At 41.0% G+C, this 21966-nt stretch overlaps 1 protein-coding gene across 9 annotated transcripts in view; it reads left to right on the top strand.

The window, feature by feature from the left end:
- Positions 1-21527, top strand: part of ZNF182 (zinc finger protein 182) — a 28769-nt gene extending 7242 nt beyond the window's left edge. The window contains exons 3-5 of one of the 9 annotated variants that reach the window (XM_085007802.1): positions 12931-13057; positions 13378-13470; positions 18635-21527. In XM_085007802.1, the coding sequence (XP_084863928.1) occupies positions 12931-13057; positions 13378-13470; positions 18635-20262 (1848 nt within the window). In that variant the 3' untranslated portion in view covers positions 20263-21527. Of the gene's footprint in view, positions 1-12930; positions 13231-13374; positions 13471-18631 lie in introns of those variants that run through there. The other 8 variants (XM_013990884.3, XM_085007801.1, XM_013990882.3 and 5 more) reach the window with 8 other exon arrangements.
- Positions 21528-21966: the final 439 nt, after the last annotated feature.

Below are 21966 nucleotides of genomic sequence, written 5' to 3'. Positions count from 1 at the left end.
ACAAATCTTGTTAGCTATCTTGGTAGAAGCGGACAAAGGTATATTTTAAAAATTTCCTTTTTCTCATCTAAAATACGATACAAATGAACATATCTATGAAACAGAAACAGACTTGTGGTTGTCAAGGGGGAGGGGGCTGGGAGGAAGGAAGGATTGGGAGTTTGGGATTAGCAGATGTAAGCTATTATATATATTATGGATAAACAACAAGGTCCTACTGTATAGCACAGGAGACTATAGTCAATATCCTGTGACATATCATAATGGAGAAGAATATGAAGAAGAATATGTATAACTGAATCACTTTGCTGTACAGTGCTGTGGGCAATGGCCACAGCCAGGACCAAAGGCAGCAGAGGCTAACAAGGCAGGGGGTGGGGGATAGGGGAGCAGTTCAACATTTGCCTGGCAGCATCCCCACAGGTGCAAAGTCCAGGGCACTAGAGAGACTTGGAGTCTTGTCCGTCTGCCCTTCCAGAGCGATTCTATCACCCCAAAAGGAGACCTGGTCTCCGTTAGGAGTCGCTCCCATCCCAGCCTCTGACAACAACTAATCTGCTTTTCTGTCTCTGGATTTGCCTGTTCTGGACATTTCTTGTAAATGGGATCATATACTGTGTCTGTGATATATTTTGTGTCTTGCTGTAGTTGCAACCTATGCCACAGCTTCAGCAATGCCGGGTTCTTAACCCACTTTGCCGGCTGGGGATCAAACTTGCATCTCAGCACTCCAGAGACACTGCCGATCCCTTGTGCCACAGTGGGAACTCCAACAAACATACTAATTGATTTTAGCTCCCAACTGCTGGCAGAGAGCTCCTGAAACCCTTGGAGTTTAAGTGAAGAGTGCAATACAGGTGTCTTCTGTTATACTAATGACCTGACTTTAGGACCCCACCTAAGGAGTGGGGGCCGGCTGCCAGGAGAATCAACCACCTGATTAGAGGTTTGGAACTTGTGGTCCCACCCCCATCTTCTGGGGAAGAGGAGAAGGGCTGGAGTTTGAATCAAAAGCCAGTGAGCCAATGAGTGCATCAGTCATGCCTGCGTGAAGGAGTCTCCATAGAAACTCAATAGGACCGGGTTCGGAGAGCTTCTGAATTGGTAAACACATGCAGGTGGTAGGAGAGTGATGCACCTGGACCTGGAGAGGGAATGGAAGCTCTATGCTTCTATAGGCTTGCTTTTTGGCCCAGCATGGGATCTATTGTGTATAATGTTCCATGTGTACTTGAAAAGAATGTGTATTCTGCTGCTTTAAGATGGAATATTCCATAAATAACAATCAAGTCCTTCTGGTCTAATGTGTCATTTATGGCCTACATTTCCTTATTAATTTTCTGTTTGGATGATCTGTTTGTTGATGTAACGAGAGGTGTTAAAAGTCCCCTACTATTATTGTGTTGCTGTCAATTCTTTTATGGCTGTTAGCATTTGCCTTATATATTGAGGTGATCCTATGTTGGGTGCGTATATATTTACAATTGGTATATCTTCTTAGATTGATCCCATGATCCTTATGTAATGTCTGTCTCTTAACAGTCTTTAAGTTCTATTTTGTCTGATAAGAGTATTGCTACTCCAGCTTTCTTTTGATTTCCAGTTGCATGGGATACATTTTTCCATCCCCTCACTTTCAGTCTATATGTGTCCCTTGATCCGAAGTGGGTTTTTTTGTAGACAGCATATATGTAGGTCTTGTTTTTGTATCTGTTCAGCCAGCCTGTGTCTTTTGGTTGGAGCATTTAATCTGTCTACACTTAAGGTAATTACTGCTATGTTCTTAATACCATTTTGTTAATTATTTTGGATTTGTTTTTGTAGTCTTTTTATTCCCTTCCTCTTTTGTCCTTTTCTCTTGTTAGTGTCGTGTTTGGATTGCTTTTTCTTAGGTGTGTGTATCTAGTGTAGATTTTTGGCTTGCAGTTACCATGAGGTTTTGATGGAGCACTCTAAAGCCAAAGCCGGGTTCCCTCCTCCCAATGCCAGACCCCAAGGCTGGGGAACCTGATATGGGGCTCAGAACTCTTGCCCCTGTGGGAGAACCACTGTGATATTATTTTCCAGTTCGTGGTCACCCACCTGGCAGGTATGGGATTTGATTATACCATGAATGTGCCCCTCCTACTTTCTCACTGTGGCTGCTTCTTTGTCTTTGGATGTAGAAGATCTTTTTTTTTTTTTTTTTTTGGTAGGTTCCAGTGTTTTTTTGTTGATGGTTGTTCAGCAGTTAGTTGTGATTTTGGTGTTTTCATGAGAGGAGGTGAGCTCAAGTCCTTCTACTCTGCCATCTGTCTCCAAGCTGCAACCACCATTCTCCTGTGTATGAATTTTGGTTGTTTCCAGTATTGTGCAATTAAGAATAATGACAAAATGAAATATATTATGCATATGTCGTCTCCTTTTTGTACAGATATATCTTCTATGTAAATTCCCACAAGTGGTATTGCTGGGTCAAGGGGTTAATTTTGGTTTGTTGGATATTGCCACATTCCCTTCAATAAAGGTCATGCTGTTGCACATGACCACTACTAATATATATGATAGTACCTGTTTCTCTATGGCTGCACCAACAGAGTATATTGTCTGGTTTTTAAATTTTTTCCAATCTGCTAGGTAAGAAATGATATCTCTCTATAGTTTTAATAGGCATTTCTATTATTATAAACAACGTTGAATGTAATTTCATATATATATAAACCATTTTTATATTTCTTGTTTATTGTCTTATTTTTTTTGCCTAATTTTCTATCAGGTATTCTTTTTTCCCCTCCATTTTTTTTTTTTTATCTCTCTCTCTTTTTTTTTTTTTAGGGCTGCACCCACGGCATATGGAGGTTCCCAGGCTAGGGGTCTAATTGGAGCTACAGCTGCTGGCCTACACCACAGCCACAGCCACAGCCACAGCAACGTGGGATCTGAGCCTTGTCTGTGATCTCCACCACAGCTCATGGCAATGCCGGATCCTTCACCCACTGAGCGAGGCCAGGGATCTAACCCACAACCTCATGGTTCCTAGTCGGATTCGTTTCTGCTGCGCCATGACGGGAATTCCCTTCCCCTTGATTTTTTTTTTTTTTTTTTTTTTTGTCTTTTGTCTTTTGTCTTTTTTTTTTGTTGTTGTTGTTGCTATTTCTTGGGCCGCTCCCGCGGCATATGGAGGTTCCCAGGCTAGGGGTTGAATCGGAGCTGTAGCCACCGGCCTACGCCAGAGCCACAGCAACGCGGGATCCCAGCCGCGTCTGCAACCTACACCACAGCTCACGGCAACGCCGGATCGTCAACCCACTGAGCAAGGGCAGGGATCGAACCCGCAACCTCATGGTTCCTAGTCGGATTCGTTAACCACTGCGCCACGGCGGGAACTCCCCCCTTGACATTTTAAGAGTTCTTTATATATTAAGGATATTATCTCTATTTGTGATATATGTTGTAACAAATCCCCCCCACCCCAGTTTGTCATTTGTCTTTGGACTAGCCAAAGTATTTTTTTTTTTTTGTGGTTGTATTTATTAATCTTTTATTAAAACATCTGGACTTTATTTATAGAAAGTTTTTCCCTCCATCCAGGTTATGCAGACATTCACCCCTTCATTCTTCTAGTAGTTTGTTTGGTTTCAGTTTTTTACATGTATTCCCCTTATCCATTTGGTGTTTATTCTTGTGTCTGTAATAAGGTTTGGATCCGATTTAGCTTTTTCCAAATGGTTCTCCAGTTGACCCAGCACAATTTATTAAAAAGTGGGTCTTTACCCTGTGCTTTGAGAGAACGCATGTATCAAAGTATGTGTTGGTATCTGGTAGGCACTCCATCCCTCACAGTTTTTCTTTTCCAGAGTTTTTCTAGCTATTGTTGTACATTTATTTTTTGATAGGATCTTTAGTACTACCTTGTTTAGCACCATTAAAAACCTTGTTTTAGGAGTTCCCGTCGTGGCGCAGTGGTTAACGAATCCGACTAGGAACCATGAGGTTGCGGGTTCCATCCCTGCCCTTGCTCAGTGGGTTAACGATCCGGCGTTGCCGTGAGCTGTGGTGGAGGTCAAAGATGCGGCTTGGATCCTACATGGCTGTGGTATAGGCCAGCAGCTGTAGCTCCAATTCCACCCCTAGACTGGGAGCCTCCATCTGCTGCAGGTGTGGCCCTAAAAAGACAAAAGACCAAAAACACCTTGTTTTTTAAATTGGGATCACATTGAATTTATAAATCAAGGGTAACTACATCTTTGTGACTTTGTGTCATTCTATCTAGGAAGAGTTAAGACAACTGTGAAGTTAGAGGGAACTGTCCCAATAAGAGACCACCCTCACTTCTGACACCAAATACAAGTTTGGGGGTCCCCAGTATCACACTTAGGTTTAACACTTCACTTAAGGAATTCACAGAACTCACTGAAATCTGTTATATTCATGCTAATGGCTTGTTACAGGGAGGGGACACAGATTCACTTTCTGTCCCCAGAGTCAGGATGCGTGACTTTGTGCAGCATTGATGTGTGACAGTACACATGGAGTTCTGTTAAACAGGGAAGCTCTTATGAGCCTTGGTGTTCAGAGGATTTTTTTTGTTTTTTTGTTTTTTTAATTATGGCTCCATTTTATAGGCATGATTGTCCATGTTGCTGCTATCTGTCCCTAGCCGCTCTGGGAGAGATCAAACTCTTCCCCCCCCCCCCCCTCCGCTAAATTATGTGGTTGGTCTTTCTGGTGTGGCCAGACCCCCACCCTAAGTCACATCATTATGCTAACCATGGTGACCTAAGGCTCCTATGCAGAACATCCTGCTGCCCTTCCTTCCTTCCTTCCTCCCATTCCAGTCCATCTTTTTGTCCATCGTCTCTTCTTTCCTTCCATTCTTCCATTCCAATTTGCCTTTGCTCTTAACTTCCTTCCTCCTTTCCCTTCCCTTCCTGCCATTCCTTCCATTCTAAATCCATCTTTCCCTCCTTCCTTCTTTCCTTATCTGTCCATCCATCCATCCATCTTTGGTTATTTTAAGGAGATTACTATCTATTCTAGTTTTTTTTTTTTTTTTAAATCAAGATTGGGTATTGGGAGTTCCCGTTGTGGTGCAGTGGAAGCGAATCTGACTAGGAACCATGAGGTTGCAGGTTCGATCCCTGGCTTCGCTCAGTGGGTTAAGGATCTGGCGTTGTATAAACTGTGGTGTAGGTCGAAGATGCGGCTCAGATCCCACCTTGCTGTGGCTGTGGCGTAGGCTGGTGGCTGTAAGCTCTGATTGGACCCCTATCCTGGGAACTTCCATATGCTGCGGGTGTGGCCCTAGAAAAGACAAAAAAAAAAGATTGGGTATTGAATTGTTTCAATATTTTTGTATCAGCTTTTCTTATATTAAGCGTATAAGTTTTCTCTTTAGGTCTATTTAATGGTGATTTATGTTAATGAATCTTCTAATATTGAACTGTCATTGCATATCTGGAATAGATTGTAGTTGGTCATCAAGAATTATTGCCTTAATACGGATCTATTCTCTTTGCTTATCCAGTTGACCCTTGAATCACGTGGGTTTGAACTGTTTGAGTCCTCTTACATGCAGGTGTTTTTCGATAGTAAATACTACACAGTCCATGTTTGGTTGAATCTACAGACGTGGAAGAAATACTGATATGGGGGACTGACTGTAAGTTATACATGGATTAACACCCATGTTGTTCGAGGATCAGCTGTGTTTAGGATTTTTGCCCTGTTGTTCGTAAGTGAGATTAGCCTGCATGTTCCTATTTTGTACAGTCTTAGGTTAGTTGATGTGTTAACTTTATAGTCAATTCATGTAAGAATTTGAAAGCTTTTCATTTTTCTATGCTCAGGAATAATTGGAGCAATTAAGAGTCTTCTCAGTTCTTTTGTGAGCCTGAGTTTTGTCCTAGGCATATGTGTGCCTTTCTAAATTCCCCTGTACATGGGTGCTTTCGAATGTCCTAATTGCCCAAAGAATATCTCCTCGCATTTCCTCTCAGGCCTTAGGCAGTCTGTTGTCTGTCTAGACTGTAATCTTTTGCCCCAGGCATCAGTGGGTTCTTTGTTTGCTTTGCAGCCTTTTCGATCAGTGTCTACAGCTCTGAGTTGAGAGGCGAAAGAGCAAGGAACATCTTGCGTTCATCTTTCTGGTAGCCTGTCAGCAGGTTAGAACAGACCCACACTAATTTGTGAATAAGGTCTGCTCTGCTTCCTCTAGAACTAGGGTCTGGGGTCCCACACAGGGAATACTGGCTGATGCTGTTGCTTTAAGACTGCTGGTGCTGAAAAAATGTTCAACATCGCTGATTATAAGAGAAATGCAAATCAAAACTACCATGAGATACCACCTCATACCAGTCAGAATGGCCATCATTAATAAGTCCACAAATAACAAGTGCTGGAGGGGCTGTGGAGAAAAGGGAACCCTCCTGCACTGCTGGTGGGAATGTAAACTGGTACAGCCACTATGGAGAACAGTTTGGAGATACCTTAGAAATGTATACATAGAACTTCCATATGACCCTGCAATCCCACTCTTGGGCATCTATCCGGACAAAGCTCTACTTAAAAGAGACACTTGCACCTGCATGTTCATTGCAGCCCTATTCACAATAGCCAGGACGTGGAAACAACCCAAATGTCCATCGACAGATGATTGGATTCGGAAGATGTGGTATATATACACAATAGAATACGACTCAGCCATAAAAAAGAATGACATAATGCCATTTGCAGCAACATGGATGGAACTAGAGAATCTCATACTGAGTGAAATGAGCCAGAAAGACAAAGACAAATACCATATGATATCACTTATATCTGGAATCTAGTATCCAGCACAAATGAACATCTCCTCAGAAAAGAAAATCATGGACTTGGAGAAGAGACTTGTGGCTGCCTGATGGGGGGGGGGGAGTGGGAGGGATCGGGAGCTTGGGCTTATCAGACACAACTTAGAATAGATTTACAATGAGACCCTGCTGAGTAGCATTGAGAACTATGTCTAGATACTCATATTACAACAGAACAAAGGGTGGGGGAAAAAATGTATACATGTAAGGATAACTTGATCCCCTTGCTGTACAGTGGGAGAGAAAAAGAAAATGCTGGTGCTCTTTGGGAGTTCCCGTCGTGGCTCAGTGGTTAACAAATCCGACTAGGAACCATGAGGTTACAGGTTCGATCCCTGGCCTTGCTCAGTGGGTTAAGGATCCAGTGTTGTTGCTGTGAGCTGTGGTGTAGGTTGCAGATGCGGCTCGGGTCCCGCGTTGCTGTGTCTCTGGCCTAGGCTGGTGGCTACAACAGCTCCAATTCGACCCCTAGCCTGGGAACCTCCATATGCTGCGGGAGTGGCCCTAGAATAGGCAAAAAGACCAAAAAAAAAAAAAAAAAAAAAAAAAAAAAAAAAGACTGCTGGCGCTCAGGAGAGAGGCAAGTAATGATGCAATGATGTTTTCCTCATGTCTTTAAGTTGCCTTTCTCTTGATTCCATGTGGTTGCTGCAGTCCTTTGCTTCCCAGAATTCTGACAAAGTTGCTTCTGACAGTTTCGGCTTGTTTTGTAATTTTTATTTTTGGAGTGGCGTTGGGAGAGGAGCTAAGGGCTGCGAGCTGCCTGCTCTGTCATTTTGCCGATGTCATTGTGGGATGAATTTCTTATCACTTGAGCTATTTTCTCATTTTCTGTTGTTCTCAAACTTTGAGTGGATGTTTTCCTCTATTTGAGGACAGTGTTGGAGGCTGGGGTGACTTGCCTGATTCTTGGCTCAAGAGCTCCCTCTTTAGTCAGGGAGGCAAAGTGCAGTTTCCTTAATGGTCAATTTCCTTTTGGTGCGGTGGAGGGCCACTGGGTGTATTCTGACTTATTTTAGTTTGTTTAGGTCATTCTTTGTCTCACATGACCTTCACTTTCTCCCTCTGGCTTTTTCCCTTCACAACCCAATTTCCACATGGTTCTTCCTCATTGTTTTTTACCCAATGTTCCCTTTGAGGCAGTGATTTTTTTGGGAGACTGCAATCTTGGGTCACACACTCCTCCTTATAGCTGGTGCTCTGATAGAGCAGGCCCATTTTTCAGTATTTTTATACTTTCAGTATATTTTCTCTCTTTAAACATGGTTTCAACTCATTCTTAGGTTCCCTGCTCCCTTCTCTGTTCTCTTGATTGTTTTTTTTAGACCTTTCCTGCACTCCCAGAAAGGTTTGTGGTAGTAGCTTGAAAGCCAGCTGAGCTGGAATTTGCTATTTTATTTATTTTGTCTTTTTAGGGCCGCACCTGCCCTAAAAAGGGTCCCAGGCTAGGGGTCCCAGGCTAGGGGTCCAATCGGAGCTGTACCTACTGGCCTACCCCACAGTCACAGCAATGCTGGATCCCAGCTGCGTCTGCGACCTACCCCACAGCTCACAGCAATGCCAGATCCTTAACCCACTGAGTGAGGCCAGGGATCAAACCCGCATCCTTGTGGATACTAGTCGGGTTCATGAACTGCTGAGCCACGATGGGAACTCTTGCTATTTATTTTTCACTTATAGATCATTAGGATATGTAGTAGTCTATACTTAAGATATAGGTTATATGTAGTTTTATTCTTCATATTGACCTGTATAGTTTTTTGGAGGCTGTGTGGAGAGATTGGATTTACACAGGTGCAGTTATTCTAAATTACCTGAGGCTCTTTAATTTTTTTACATTTAAATTTAAAAAATTAAGGTATCATCTGTACGTAGTAAAACAGACCCTCTGCATTATACAGTTTTGCAACTTCTCACAAACTGCACGTTTTGATACCACCACAATAAAGCTCTAGAACAGTTCTATCACCTTCCAATACAGTTGATCCTTGGACGATTCAGGGGTCAGTAATGCTGACTCCCCGCACAGTTGAAAATTTGCATGTAACTTTGGACTCCACCTAAATTTAACTCCTAATGGCCTAGTGTTGACTGGAAGCTTTATCAATAATATAGTCATTTAACACATATTTTGTATGTTATATGTCTTAATACTGTATTCTTACAACAAAGTAAGCTAGAGAAAAAAATGTCATTAAGAAAATCATAAGGAGAAAATACATTTTAGGTACTATACTATATTTACTGATACCATACATTTATGTTGTCCGTTTACAAGATGAATCATCTGTCAGCACGTGTATCAGTTTGTCTTATATGATACAAAACACTGTAGATGTTAATACAGATTAACATTAGCCATAAAAAATGAAAAGAGAGAGAGTTCCCATTGTGGTGCAGCAGAAACGAATCCAACTAGGAACCATGAGGTTGTGGGTTCAATTCCTGGCCTCACTCAGTGGGTTAAGGATCCCATGTTGCCATGAGCTGTGGTGGAGGTCACAGACGCGGCTCAGATCTGATGTTGCTGTGAGCTGTGGTACAGGCCGGCAACTACAGCTCCAATTCAACCCCTAGCCTGGAACCTTCATATGCCACAGGTGAGGCCCTAAAGAGTAAAAAAAAAAAAAAAATGTAGTGTGAAAAACAAATTCATATTTATTTACAGGTATAACAATTCATGCATTAATAATGAAGAAGCAGCAATATGATTGCTTTTCAGTAGCCTAGTTTGCTACAATTGCTTTATGGTAGCCTACTCTATACACTAATGAATGGATCATTATAAAATTTTGTGGCATACAGTATTCCAACATTGTTACTTTTTTAAAAAACCCACTTACCTGTGATGATAGGCTGATACTCAAGTTTCTCCAGTTATTAGAGTGGCATACTGTAAATATAGTAATACAGTAATATAATTCTTTAAAAGCAAAGTTATAAAACAGTACGAAAACTTAACACGTTTTAAATTTTATGTCTCACCTTATGCCTATGTAAGGATAGAATAGTATCTATGTATATTTTATGCATTCATGACATACCTAACCTTTTCTTACTATTTTCTGTATTTCTAGACTATGCAGTTCATCTGTGAGCTTTTTTAAATTGTTGCAAATTTCCAAATAAATTTTTTTTTTTTTTTGCCATTTTGTCTTTTTAGGGCCGCTCCTGTGGCATATGGAGGTTCCCAGGCGAGGGGTCGAATCGGAGCTGTAGCCGCCGGCCTACACCACAGCCACAGCCATGCAGGATCCGAGCCGTGTCTGCAACCTACACCACAGCTCACAGCAACACCGGATCCTTAACCCACTGAGTGGGGCCAGGGATTGAACCCGTAACCTCATGGTTCCTAGTCGGGTTAACCACTGAGCCGCAATGAGAACTCCAGCATGTAGCTTTTTGGGTTGGCTTCTTTCACTTAGCATAACACATCTGAGATTCATCCATGTTGTTGCATGTATCATTAGTTCTTTTATTATTATCCTTGACTCGTATTACATTGTATAAATTAGTTTGCTGATCCATTCACTGGTTTAAAAACATTTGTGTTTGTTCCAGATTTTGGTGATTACAAATATCGCTACTATATGAATGTTCATGTTCAAGAGACAGATTCACAGACCTCAAAACTGTGGTTACCAAAGAGGAAACGTGGTGGTGGTGGGGGGGGGTGGATTGGGAGTTTAGGATTGGCCCGTGTACAGTGTTGTATTTGGAATGGATGGTCAGCGGGGACCTGCGGGATAGCACAGTATTCTGTGACAACCTATATGGGAAAAGAATCTGAAAAAGAATGGATATGTGTACATGTATACCTGAATCACTTTGCTGTACAGCAGAAATGAACACACACACACACACACAAAAAATGTTCACGTTCAGGTTTTTGGGGTTTGTACAAGTTTTCATTCCATTTCAGTAAATACGCCTGTGAGGGGGATCGCAGGTGCTATGGGAGTATATGCTTAGCTTCCTCCGAAGCTGGAAAGCTTTTCTAAAGTGGCGGTGCCATTTTGCATTCCTGTCTGTGATAAATGAGGGTTCCAGCTGTTCCACATCATCACCAGCACTTGGCATTTTCTGTCTTTGCCCCCTTCTAATAGGTATGTGGGGATAGCCCATTGTGGTTTTGGTTTGCAGTTTCCTCCTGGCTAATGATGTTCAGCACCTTTGCATGTGCTTATTTGCCATTTATATCTCTTTGGTGAAGTATGTCTCTTTTGCCTTTTTTTGTAGTTTTGAGAGTTCTAGTTCTTGTAGATTCTCAGTACAACTTATTTGTCAGATATGTGATTTGCAAATATTTTCTCCCATTCCATGGCCTTTTATTCTTTTAACAGTGTCTTTTGATATCCCATCAAAGAAATACTTGACTAACCTAAGGTTAAAAAGATGTTCTCCTATATTTTCTTCTAAAAATTATACAGATTTAGATTTTACATTTAGGTTTGTGATCCATTTGGAGTTAATTTTTAGATATGCTGGAGGTATGGATTGAAGTTATTTTTTTGCACGGAGAGATTCAATTGTTCCAACCCTATCTGTTGAAATAGGAACGCCCATTTTCCATTGAAGTGCCTTTGCACTTATCAAAAATAATTTTTAAATATGAAAATATAAAGTACATTTAAATATACCATACATGAAGTGTGGGCTTTAAGTGTACAGCTTGATGAATTATCACAAAGTCAATACCCTGTGGAGCCACCCCCAGGTCAAGATTAAAACATAATCAGGACCTTCAAATCCTGCCTCATACCTTCTTCCAATCAAAAGCAGCTGCAAAGGTAATCACTCTCCTGACTTCTAACATCATGGCTGTTCTCTTGCTGTATATAAATAGAATGATGCAGTATGTGCTCTTTTGTGTCTGGGTTCTTTTGCTCATCAGTACCTCTCTGAGATCCAGCTGTGTTGGCTCTGCAGTTGCAGTTCATTCTTTTTCATCACCGCATAGTATTCCATTGAAAGACTGGGCCACAATTTACCTATTGGATTGCTGAGTTGGGTTTTCCCCACAGCTTAGTATGAGAAATAGTGCTGCCTGTGAACATCCTTGTACTTGTTTCCTAGAGCACATGTGCATGATTTTCTCTAAGGTGTGTACCTAGGAGTCGAACTGCTGGGTCACAGTGTTGGCAGAGCATTAACTTTAGTAAATCATGCCAAACTGTCTCCTCAAAAAGTTATGCAAGTTTTAATATTCCTACTAACAGTGTGCGAGCGTCCCCATTTCAATACAATCCTACGGTATTTTTCTTGGTCTCGCAATGTGGCTTAAATTTTAATTTACCCGAGGGCTAATGGGGTTGAGTACAGTTTCTTTTTCATAGAGCATATGTCCATATGTTTATTTTTTCTTTTTAGTGAAGTAGCTAGTCACATCTCTTGTCTATTTTTCTGTGTTTGTATTTTTCTTTTGATTTGTAGGGGTTATTTTATATGTTCTAGATAAGAGCCCTTTATCATTTTTGAAAGATAGAGATCATCTCCCCATCTATAGCTTGCCTTTTTACTGTTGTACTTTTAATCTTGTAATATTTATAAGTCTTTTCCTTTATGAGTAGTGCTTTTCATGTCTTGTTTTTTAAATTTTCCCCTACCCCAAGCCTATGAAAACATTCTCCTTTATTATTTTCCAGGCACTTCATTGTGTTACCTTTCACATTAGATTACAATTTACCCATAGCTGATTTTGTGTATGGTAAGGATTAGGGGTTAAATGTCATTTTCCCCCAATGGGAAATGTTTTTTGGAAAATATCATCCTCTCCCCACTGTTTTGCAGTTTCCACTTTATCATAACTCAGGTGTTCTTGCATATTTGGATTCCCTGTTTAATTCTGCTGGACTGCTTATCCATCTATCCTTGTGCTAATACCACATTGTCTGGCATTTTTCATTATTTAATGCAATAGTTTCTCTACCATGATTTGTGATTCTGCCCCCCGCCCCCCGCCGCTGCAGCAGGTCCCTAACATGCTAGGCATCCTGTATGAAGCCATCATCGTGAACTGAGAACCCAGTCAGAAGTTGTATCCATCCATCCTTATCACCCCGTGGTCAGCATTTTAGAATAAACGAATGTGCCATTCCAGGGACTCATGACATTTGAGGATGTGGCTGTGGATTTCACCCAGGAGGAGTGGCAGTACCTAAACCCTCTGCAGAGGACCCTGTACAGAGATGTGATGCTGGAGACCTACAGCAACCTGGTCTCTGTGGGTAAGAATGGCTTCCTCGGGTAATTTTGCTGTTCGTGATTATCATGTCTGATAGAAGGCGTTTCCTTTCTCCATCTGGGAAACTTGCCAAAGGCCTCTGAACTAACTGAAGAGTTTGATGTTGAATTCCAGGGATCAGAGTTCCTCTCCACCACCCTTTGCTTTCCTGACAAGGTGTGTGTGAACCCAAAACCCAGGCGAATTGGGTTGACTACCATTGTATCAAGTGATGCATCCCTTGTGCTGCCCCCAAATGCCACTTTGCTTCTTCTCAGAGGGTCTCAAGACCAGGGAGGTATTGCTCTTATTTCTCATCAGCAGGGCAGCATGTTACCAAACCAACTCTCATCCTCAAATTGGAGGTAGAAGAGCCGTGCCTGGCAGAAGGGAAAATCCCAGTTTGGAACTTTCCAGGTAAGTGGGCTTGACCCAAGCCATGGGGACATGAGGTCCCAGCTTGTCAGTCAGGGGCTTTGAAAGCCTCTGAAAAGGCTTTGAGGAATATCTTGAGAATGGTGGTGGCCCTTTGATGTTGGAGGATGGGGACGTGAACAGCTTAGACTGACACCCCCCGCCCCAGTCCTATATTTACCAGATCACTCTCCTTAAGTTGGTGCTAACCCATAAGTTTGTGCACCCATTTTCCGGTATATAGGTGGCTTGTACATGCCAGTCCCTTGGCCCCAAGCCCTGCCACTTCCATCATTCTCATTTCCCACTGCCTCATCTGAAGCCAGGCTCATCATGTTAAGTCATAGGCCGGGGTGCTAATGCTCTAATTCTGGATTGGAGACTACCTGATTGCATTCAGCTTGGATTTTTCTATCCCGTTTCGCTCTCCTAAAGCATCTTGATTATCTCTTTAAAAATTATTCAGGAGTTCCCACTAGTGGGTTAACATCTGCCTTGTCTCTGTGGAGGCACCCGTTCAATCCCTGGCCTGGCACAGTGGGTTAAGGATCTGGTGGTGCCGCAGCTTTGGTATAGGTCGCACCTCTGGCTCAGAATTGATCCCTGGCCCAGGGAACTTCCATATGCCATGGGGGTGGCTGAAAAATTAAAAAAAAAAACAAAACAGATAATTCACATACAATATAATTCACTCTTTTGAACTGTACGAATTCAGTGATTTTTAGTATATTCATAGAATCGTGCAACCGTCACTATTACCTAGTTTTAGGACGTTATTATCACCCCTTAAAGAAACCCCTGTCCCTTATAAGTCACTCTCCATTCTGCATCCCCTGGCAACCACTAATCTACTTTCTGTCTCAATCATTTTGCCCTTTCTGGACATTTCATACAAATGGAACCCTACGAAATATGGAATTTTATGTCTGGTTTCTTTCAATTGGCATGTTTTTTTAAAGTTCATCCATATCATAGCATGTGTCATTCCTTTTTATGGTGTAATGGTATTTCATTGTACGTATATTCCACATTTTGTTTATCCATTCATCTGTTGATAAGCATTTAGGTTATTTCTACTTTTGGGCTATTATAGATAATGTTGCTATGAACATTCATGTAGAAGTTTTGAAATTATGTTTTCATTTCTTTTGAGTACAAACATAGGGGTAGCATTGTTAGACCATGTGATAACGTGTACTTAACATTTTGTGGAACTGCCAAAGTGTGTGACTATCCTGTTCCTTAAAATTTTTTGCCCAGTGGTTTTAACTTCCTCTGATGATTCTTGCCTGAATCAATTATTACGAAGGTGGTTGGGAAAATGGTGAATTTTCTATCATTCCCTCTACATTTGTAGGTTGGCACTTACCTGTAAAGAACTTTCCCTTACCCCATCTCCACTAATTAATTAATTCATAAATTTTAGTATCAGTATAGACTCATAGATTTTTATTTTTCCATGTGTTACATATAATTCATTACTGTCATTATTCATTTTCATGTTCAGATTGTCCTCAGTTTGGCTAATAGGAGTCTCTTCAGGCTGGCTCCTCTGTCTTTTGATGTCTCCATCATTCTTTGAGCACTTTCAAGCACAAAAATATGCTCTGGTTCACCTTATACTTTCCCCATTTCAGACCTGGAATGAGCAGCTTCTCCAAAGATCTCTGATTCCTTTTAGTGGAGAGTGGTACATAGGAATCAGGAGCTAGGAGCTGAGTGCATTCATAGCTACTTGGATCCTTTCTTAAAATGATTCCCTTCTATCTGTCTTTCTCTTTTTTATGTATTTCTTTTTTTTTTTTTTTGTCTTTCTGTCTTCCTAGGGCCGTACCAGTGGCATATGGAGGTTCCCAGGCTAGGGGTCGAATCGGAGCTATAGCCGCTGGCCTACGCCAGAGCCACAGCAGGGGAGGATCCGAGCCGCGTCTGCGACCGACACCACAGCTCACCGCAACGCCAGATCCTTAACCCACTGAGCAAGGGCAGGGATCGAACCTGCAACCTCATGGTTCCCAGTCAGATTCGTTAACCACTGCGCCACCACGGGAACTCCCCCCCCCCCTTTTTTTTAATGAATCGGTATTTAGAGCTTGACACTTGATTAGAGTCATTTTTTTTTTTCCTTTTCTTTTAGCAAGATGACCTCCTGGCTAGTGTAACGTAATCCCATATCAGGAGGCATGTAATGCATGGTTTTCTCTTTTCTGTTATGAGTCATTGATGATGACTTCTTAGATCCATTACTTCTTTAATGGTTGCAAAATGGTGATATTCTTCCATTCCTTCTTCATACTTCTATGAAGAAGGAGTGCCCTCCATCTATTACAGTTTACCCTTGAACAACATGGGTTTGAGCTGCACAGGTCCAGTCCACTTACAGGTGTTTTTCAGTAGTAAATACTATCATACTACATGACCTGTGGTTGGTTGAATCCATGGATGTGACCTGCAGACTCAGGAGGAACTATATACATGGAGGGCCAACTATTAAGTTATAACTGGGTTTTTGACTGCACAGAGGGTCAGTATCCCTAACCCCTGCATTATTCGAGGATCAGCTGTGTTTTGTTATGTATGAGCTACATATGTTTTTTCCGTTTATTGGTTTTCAAAACAAAGAGTTGATTTTGTAGCATCATTCAGGGGTGACTAATGTGTTTTTTTTTTTTTTCAGTACAATTTGTGGACTTCTGGATTTAAACACTTTATATTTTGATCCATTACCTTATCCTCATTATAAATCTAATTGCTCCATCCCTGACCAGTGGAAATCCCTTCAAGCTGGGTCCCAAGGCTTTGGTAGCTTCCTTGCTTTCTGTTATTACAAGATGTTCCAGGTTCAGTTTATATACGTTCTGTCTCTCCCTTGGAACCAGTCATTTCTTCAAGGAGCCTTGGCTTTTTTTTGGTGGCAAATGTTTTGTGATCACAATTTGGATGTTAGGGAATTGTTTCTAGGCCTTTTCATTGACATAGCCAGAAACTATGTACAAAAAAAAGATTTTTAAGAGAAAATACATCATGTTTTCAAATTGCTATTTCCAAATCAAATTCTGAACTTAAAAAGTTTTAATCAGTCATAATCTGATGGTAGTATTGTTAGTATTATTCCGAGAATGCTGAATGTGTATAGTGGGTTGAGTCAGTTGAAGTAATTATGTTGGTGCTATTGAGAATCAAGACTTTTTAGCATGGTTATTGGGAAATACAGATGAGGGGATATTTATTATTATTATTAGGGAATCCTATATTTGTTTCCTTGCCTAGAAAAACGGTAGCCTACTTTGCACATTTTTATTCACTTTTTTTTCAGTTAATTCAAGAATGTGTTAAATATATGGAGATAGTCCTTATTACTTTTATAGTACTGTAGTGACTCTTACTCATAATAGTAGTAGCTATTATTGTAGTAGTAGTGGTGGTTCTAGTAAACATTTGAAGTGCTGTGTAGCCCTGTTATAATTAATTTAATCCTATCAACATACATTTGGATGGGTATTGTTATAATTCCTATTTGTTAGGTGTGAAAGTAAGGTATAAATAGATTAGATGACATGCATAAGGCCATAGAGTAAGTTAAAGTCTGATCCAGGATTTGATTCTGGGCTAGAGAACTTATGACCCTAGCCACACGTGCTAGGCTGCTGCCTAACACCTAAGGAGGTCCATGTTCGGTAGCTCATTGGTAGAGTTTGGGTCCCATCAAATTTATTTTGTAAAAGCTTTTCCTGTGATTACGATGTTTATTCACAGTTAAAAACTATTGCTTTACTGGCTGCATGATCCATTTTAAAATTCCTTTATTACTCTTAAATGTTATTAAACTTGGGTGGTAATATGAGTAGTTATTGTATTCTTTCAACTTTTCTGTATGTTTGAAATTTTTCACATAAAATTTTAGAAATAGGTGAAAGGAAAATTAAACCACAAAAAGTAAAAATTCAGTATATGTGCAAAAAGTATTTACCATATTTTACTGACCAAGATACCACTGATTTTAAGACACACCCATAGGAAAGAAAATGTGCCACCAATTAATGACATGTCATTGATTGTAAGGTGCATCTGGATTCAGAGGTGTTAGAATGTGGAATGATATGCATATTGTAGTTGATGAAATACAGTATATTAAAGGCAAGGATTTGCAATTTTAACTGTGTAACTGAGTGGAACAGATAACTGATTACTTAAAGTCATGTAGAGGAAGATCAGAGTAAGTTTTTTTGCAAAGACAGAACTGCTTCTTAAAAAATTTTTTTCATGTTTGTGTGTGTGTGTTTGTCTTTTCTAGGGCTTCACCTGCGGCATATGGAAGTTCGCAGGCTAGGGGTCGAATCAGAGCTGTAGCCGCTGGCCTACACCACAGCCACAGCAACACGAGATCCGAGCCGTGTCTGCAACCTACAACACAGCTCATGGCAATGCCAGATCCTTAACCCACTGAGTGAGGCCAGGGATCGAACCTGCAACCTCATGGTTCCTAGTCAGATTCATTAACCACTGAGCCATGACGGGAACTCCTAAAAAATTTTTTTATTATAGTTGGTTTACAACTGAACTGCTTCTTGAATGTTATCTAGATTCTTAATACAGCAAAATATGGAAGACTGGCTATGCAGGTTATGGAACATGAGGAAGGGTTTGAGTTAATGATAGACACAGTTTTTAGTAGAAATAGTGTAAACAGGAGCTGAAGGTGGCATTGACGAACTATGAATGCAAACTTGAATGAATACAAAGGTGAATCCAGACTGGGCAAAGATCTTTAGGTTTATTTTTGTAAGGCTAATTATTCTAGATCTTTCTCTCATTTACTGAGCATGTAGATTTCAGTATTGTTGTAAGAGTCCACGAGTCATACTGTTGCATTTCTACCCAGGTGGAAATAGTATATAAGTCAGGTACAGTTAAGACTTCATAGGATAAATGAAGATAAAAGATGATAAGTTGTCTCCAGAGTGATGTAAAAGTAGAGGTAGGTTTTTGGTAACAAAAAGGCTAGGTGATGAGAATTTAGTAAGAGAACAGGATTGATAGTTCTTTCTCCAGGAACTCTGATAAAATGGGAGAACAGTATTAGCTTTCATTTGGCAGGGCATTTCTAAAGAAGGTCCATTCCATAATGTCAAAATATAAAGATGGTTTATTTACTTCTTTCTAGAAGAAGCCTGCCAGGTTGATGAACAGATTGAGAGACAGCATGAGGACGACCAAGATAAATATCTGTTACAAATTGGACTCCCAGACAAGAAAACAGTCATCACTAAGAGTGGCCATGACTATAATGAATTTGGAAGCATACTTCATCTGAGTACAAACTTTGTTGCCTCAATACAAATACCCTATAAACACGAGTCATTTGGACATAATATGGTAGATAACTTAGACTTATTTAATAGAAGTTCTGTAGGAAAGAAACACGATAATGGATGTGCAAAATTATTCTTCCATACGGAGTATGAGAAAACAACTCCTGGAGTGAAAGCCTATGGATATAAAGATTATGGGAAGACCCTCAGGCAAAAGAAAGGTCTTAGTCTACATCAGAGAATTAAAAATGGAGAGAAACCCTTTGAATGTACTGCCTGTAGGAAAACCTTCAGTAAGAAGTCACACCTCATTGTACATTGGAGAACTCATACAGGAGAGAAACCCTTTGGATGTACGGAATGTGGAAAAGCCTTTAGCCAAAAATCTCAGCTCATTATACACCTGAGAACTCATACAGGAGAGCGACCATTTGAGTGTCCAGAATGTGGAAAAGCCTTCAGAGAAAAGTCCACTGTCATTATACATTACAGGACTCATACAGGAGAGAAACCTTATGAGTGTAATGAGTGTGGGAAAGCTTTCACTCAGAAGTCAAACCTCATTGTCCATCAGAAAACCCACACAGGAGAGAAAACTTACGAATGTACCAAGTGTGGGGAATCTTTCATACAGAAGCTTGATCTAATTATACATCATAGTACTCATACAGGAAAGAAGCCTCACGAATGTAATGAGTGTAAGAAAACTTTCAGTGATAAATCAACTCTCATCATACATCAAAGAACTCACACGGGAGAGAAACCTCACAAATGTACTGAATGTGGGAAGTCTTTCAATGAGAAGTCAACTCTCATTGTGCATCAGCGAACTCATACAGGAGAGAAACCTTATGAATGCGATGTGTGCGGGAAAACCTTCACCCAAAAGTCAAACCTTGGTGTACATCAGAGAACTCATTCAGGTGAGAAACCCTTTGAATGTAATGAATGTGAGAAAGCATTCTCTCAGAAATCCTATCTCATGCTACACCAGAGAGGTCATACAGGAGAGAAGCCCTATGAATGCAATGAATGTGAAAAAGCATTTTCCCAGAAATCATATCTCATCATACATCAAAGGACGCATACAGAAGAAAAACCCTATAAATGTAACGAATGCGGCAAAGCCTTCAGGGAAAAGTCGAAGCTCATTATACATCAGAGAATTCATACAGGAGAGAAACCCTATGAATGTCCTGTATGTTGGAAAGCTTTCAGCCAGAAGTCACAGCTCATAATACACCAGCGAACACACACAGGAGAGAAACCCTATGCATGCACTGAGTGTGGCAAGGCCTTCAGGGAAAAATCAACATTCACTGTACACCAGAGAACTCACACTGGAGAGAAACCCTATAAGTGTACAGAATGTGGGAAAGCCTTTACCCAAAAATCAAATCTTATTGTACATCAGAGAACACACACAGGAAAGAAAGCTCATGGGAAAGGCCATACCCGGAAGTCCAAGCTCATTGCACATTAGAGAGTGAGTCCGTGGTGCAGTTATGTTTACTGAAGGCAAATTTCGTCAATAAAACATTTAAAAAGTATGTTATGACTTCTGGCTTAAAGAGGGGGGTCAGCCTTTTTTCATCTCAGGCTTCACCCAAAAGCTACAAGGAGAAAAGGGGCAGAATTGTAAATCTCTGTATCTGAAACCCTGCTGAGAGGGCTACTAGAGGCTGAAGAAATCAAGCCACCAGTGCAAGGAGATTTCAAAGGAAAGAGAGTGGTCAAGGCTGCAGACGTGAGACTGGAAAGGGCGCTTCGCCAAGTTTTAGGCTGTGTCTTGAGTGCAAGACCATAAAGATACATAACAATTGTAACGGAGGCCAGGAACAGGTGGGATGTTTCCTAGACTCATTTGGAGTCTCATGAGAGACAGGCAGGGGCCTCGACGAGGCATTGCTCAGACAAGCCGTGTTTGCAGAAAGTATTCTGTACTCATGAGAGGAGCAGTTGGCAGGGCCTGGGGAAAGAGAAGGGAGTGTTCTTAGGAGGAACCCAGCAGCTGCCCCTATTGACTGACTCCGCAGAAGTCAAGTCAGAAAGAACTACCAAATGGAAAACAAATCCAACTGTTAAGAAAACCCCTCTGATCTGCCTAGAATGTGGCCCCGATTCTTCCCCTGCATGAACTTCCAGCAAACAGCAAGTCCAGGAAAAACTCTTATTCAATGAGGGATCATTCCAAAGTAGTCAAAACCACAAACGAACATGGCTTCTGAGCCAGCGAATTCACTTCTAGGAATGTATATACTCATGCATGTACAAAATGACAAACACATGGAAGTATTCGATGATGCACTGTTTGTAAAAACAAAAGATTGGAAACTTTCCACGTGGCTCCTAAAGTCCTGGAATGTTCATAAGCAACCTTTTAGGTAGACAAAAAGGACTAAATCTATAAAGAGAATTTGGACACCATTTGTGTAGTGATGTGGGAGGATCTCCAACATTATTCTTAGGTGAGAAGAGCAAGTGCAAGATAGTGAGGCTTATAGGCAACCATTTGTATTTAAAAAGGAGAACAGATGGTAAGTACATAATTGAGTGTATGTGCATAAATTATCTCTGGAAAGTTACGTGAGAAGCTGGGAACCCTGATTACCTCTGGGAAGTGGAAGCGGGTGGCTGGGGGTGGGGGAGGAATTGGGAGGGGGACACCTGTATATCCTTTGATAGCTTTTGAAAATTGTACTCTGTGGATGTCCTACCTTTTCAAAAAAATAAAACTTTAAAAATTAATTTTGTTCTATTATTATTTTTTGTCTTTTTGCCTTTTCTAGGGCTGCACCCACGGCACATAGAGGTTCCCAGGTTAGGGGTCTAATTGGAGTTGTAGCCACCAGCCTACGCCAGAGCCACAGCAACACCAGATCTGAGCCATGTCTGTGACCTACACCACAGCTCATGGCAACGCCAGATCCTTAACCCACTGAGCAAGGCCAGGGATCGAACCGGCAACCTCATGGTTCCTAGTCGGATTGGTTAACCACTGAGCCATGATGGGAACTCCTGTTCTATTACTATTAGAATGAAGTCAGAGTCTAGATAAAAGATCTCACAACATTTAGTGGAGATGCGCTCAGTGTGGAGTTTAATTTTTTTAGAGTGAATAAATTGAATCAGCGGTCTGACAAAACAGATACCCAGTCAATTCCAAAGGCACGTGAACTTTTTTTTT

The sequence above is a fragment of the Sus scrofa genome, chromosome X (assembly GCF_054392235.1).
Source record: "Sus scrofa isolate SSC_HxYL_T2T_F1_AM1 chromosome X, Sscrofa_HxYL_maternal_Yorkshire_Landrace_v2.0, whole genome shotgun sequence".
NCBI lineage: Eukaryota > Metazoa > Chordata > Mammalia > Artiodactyla > Suidae > Sus > Sus scrofa.
Note: the sequence above shows the minus strand (reverse complement) of the source record. Positions and strands in the feature narration are given on the sequence as shown.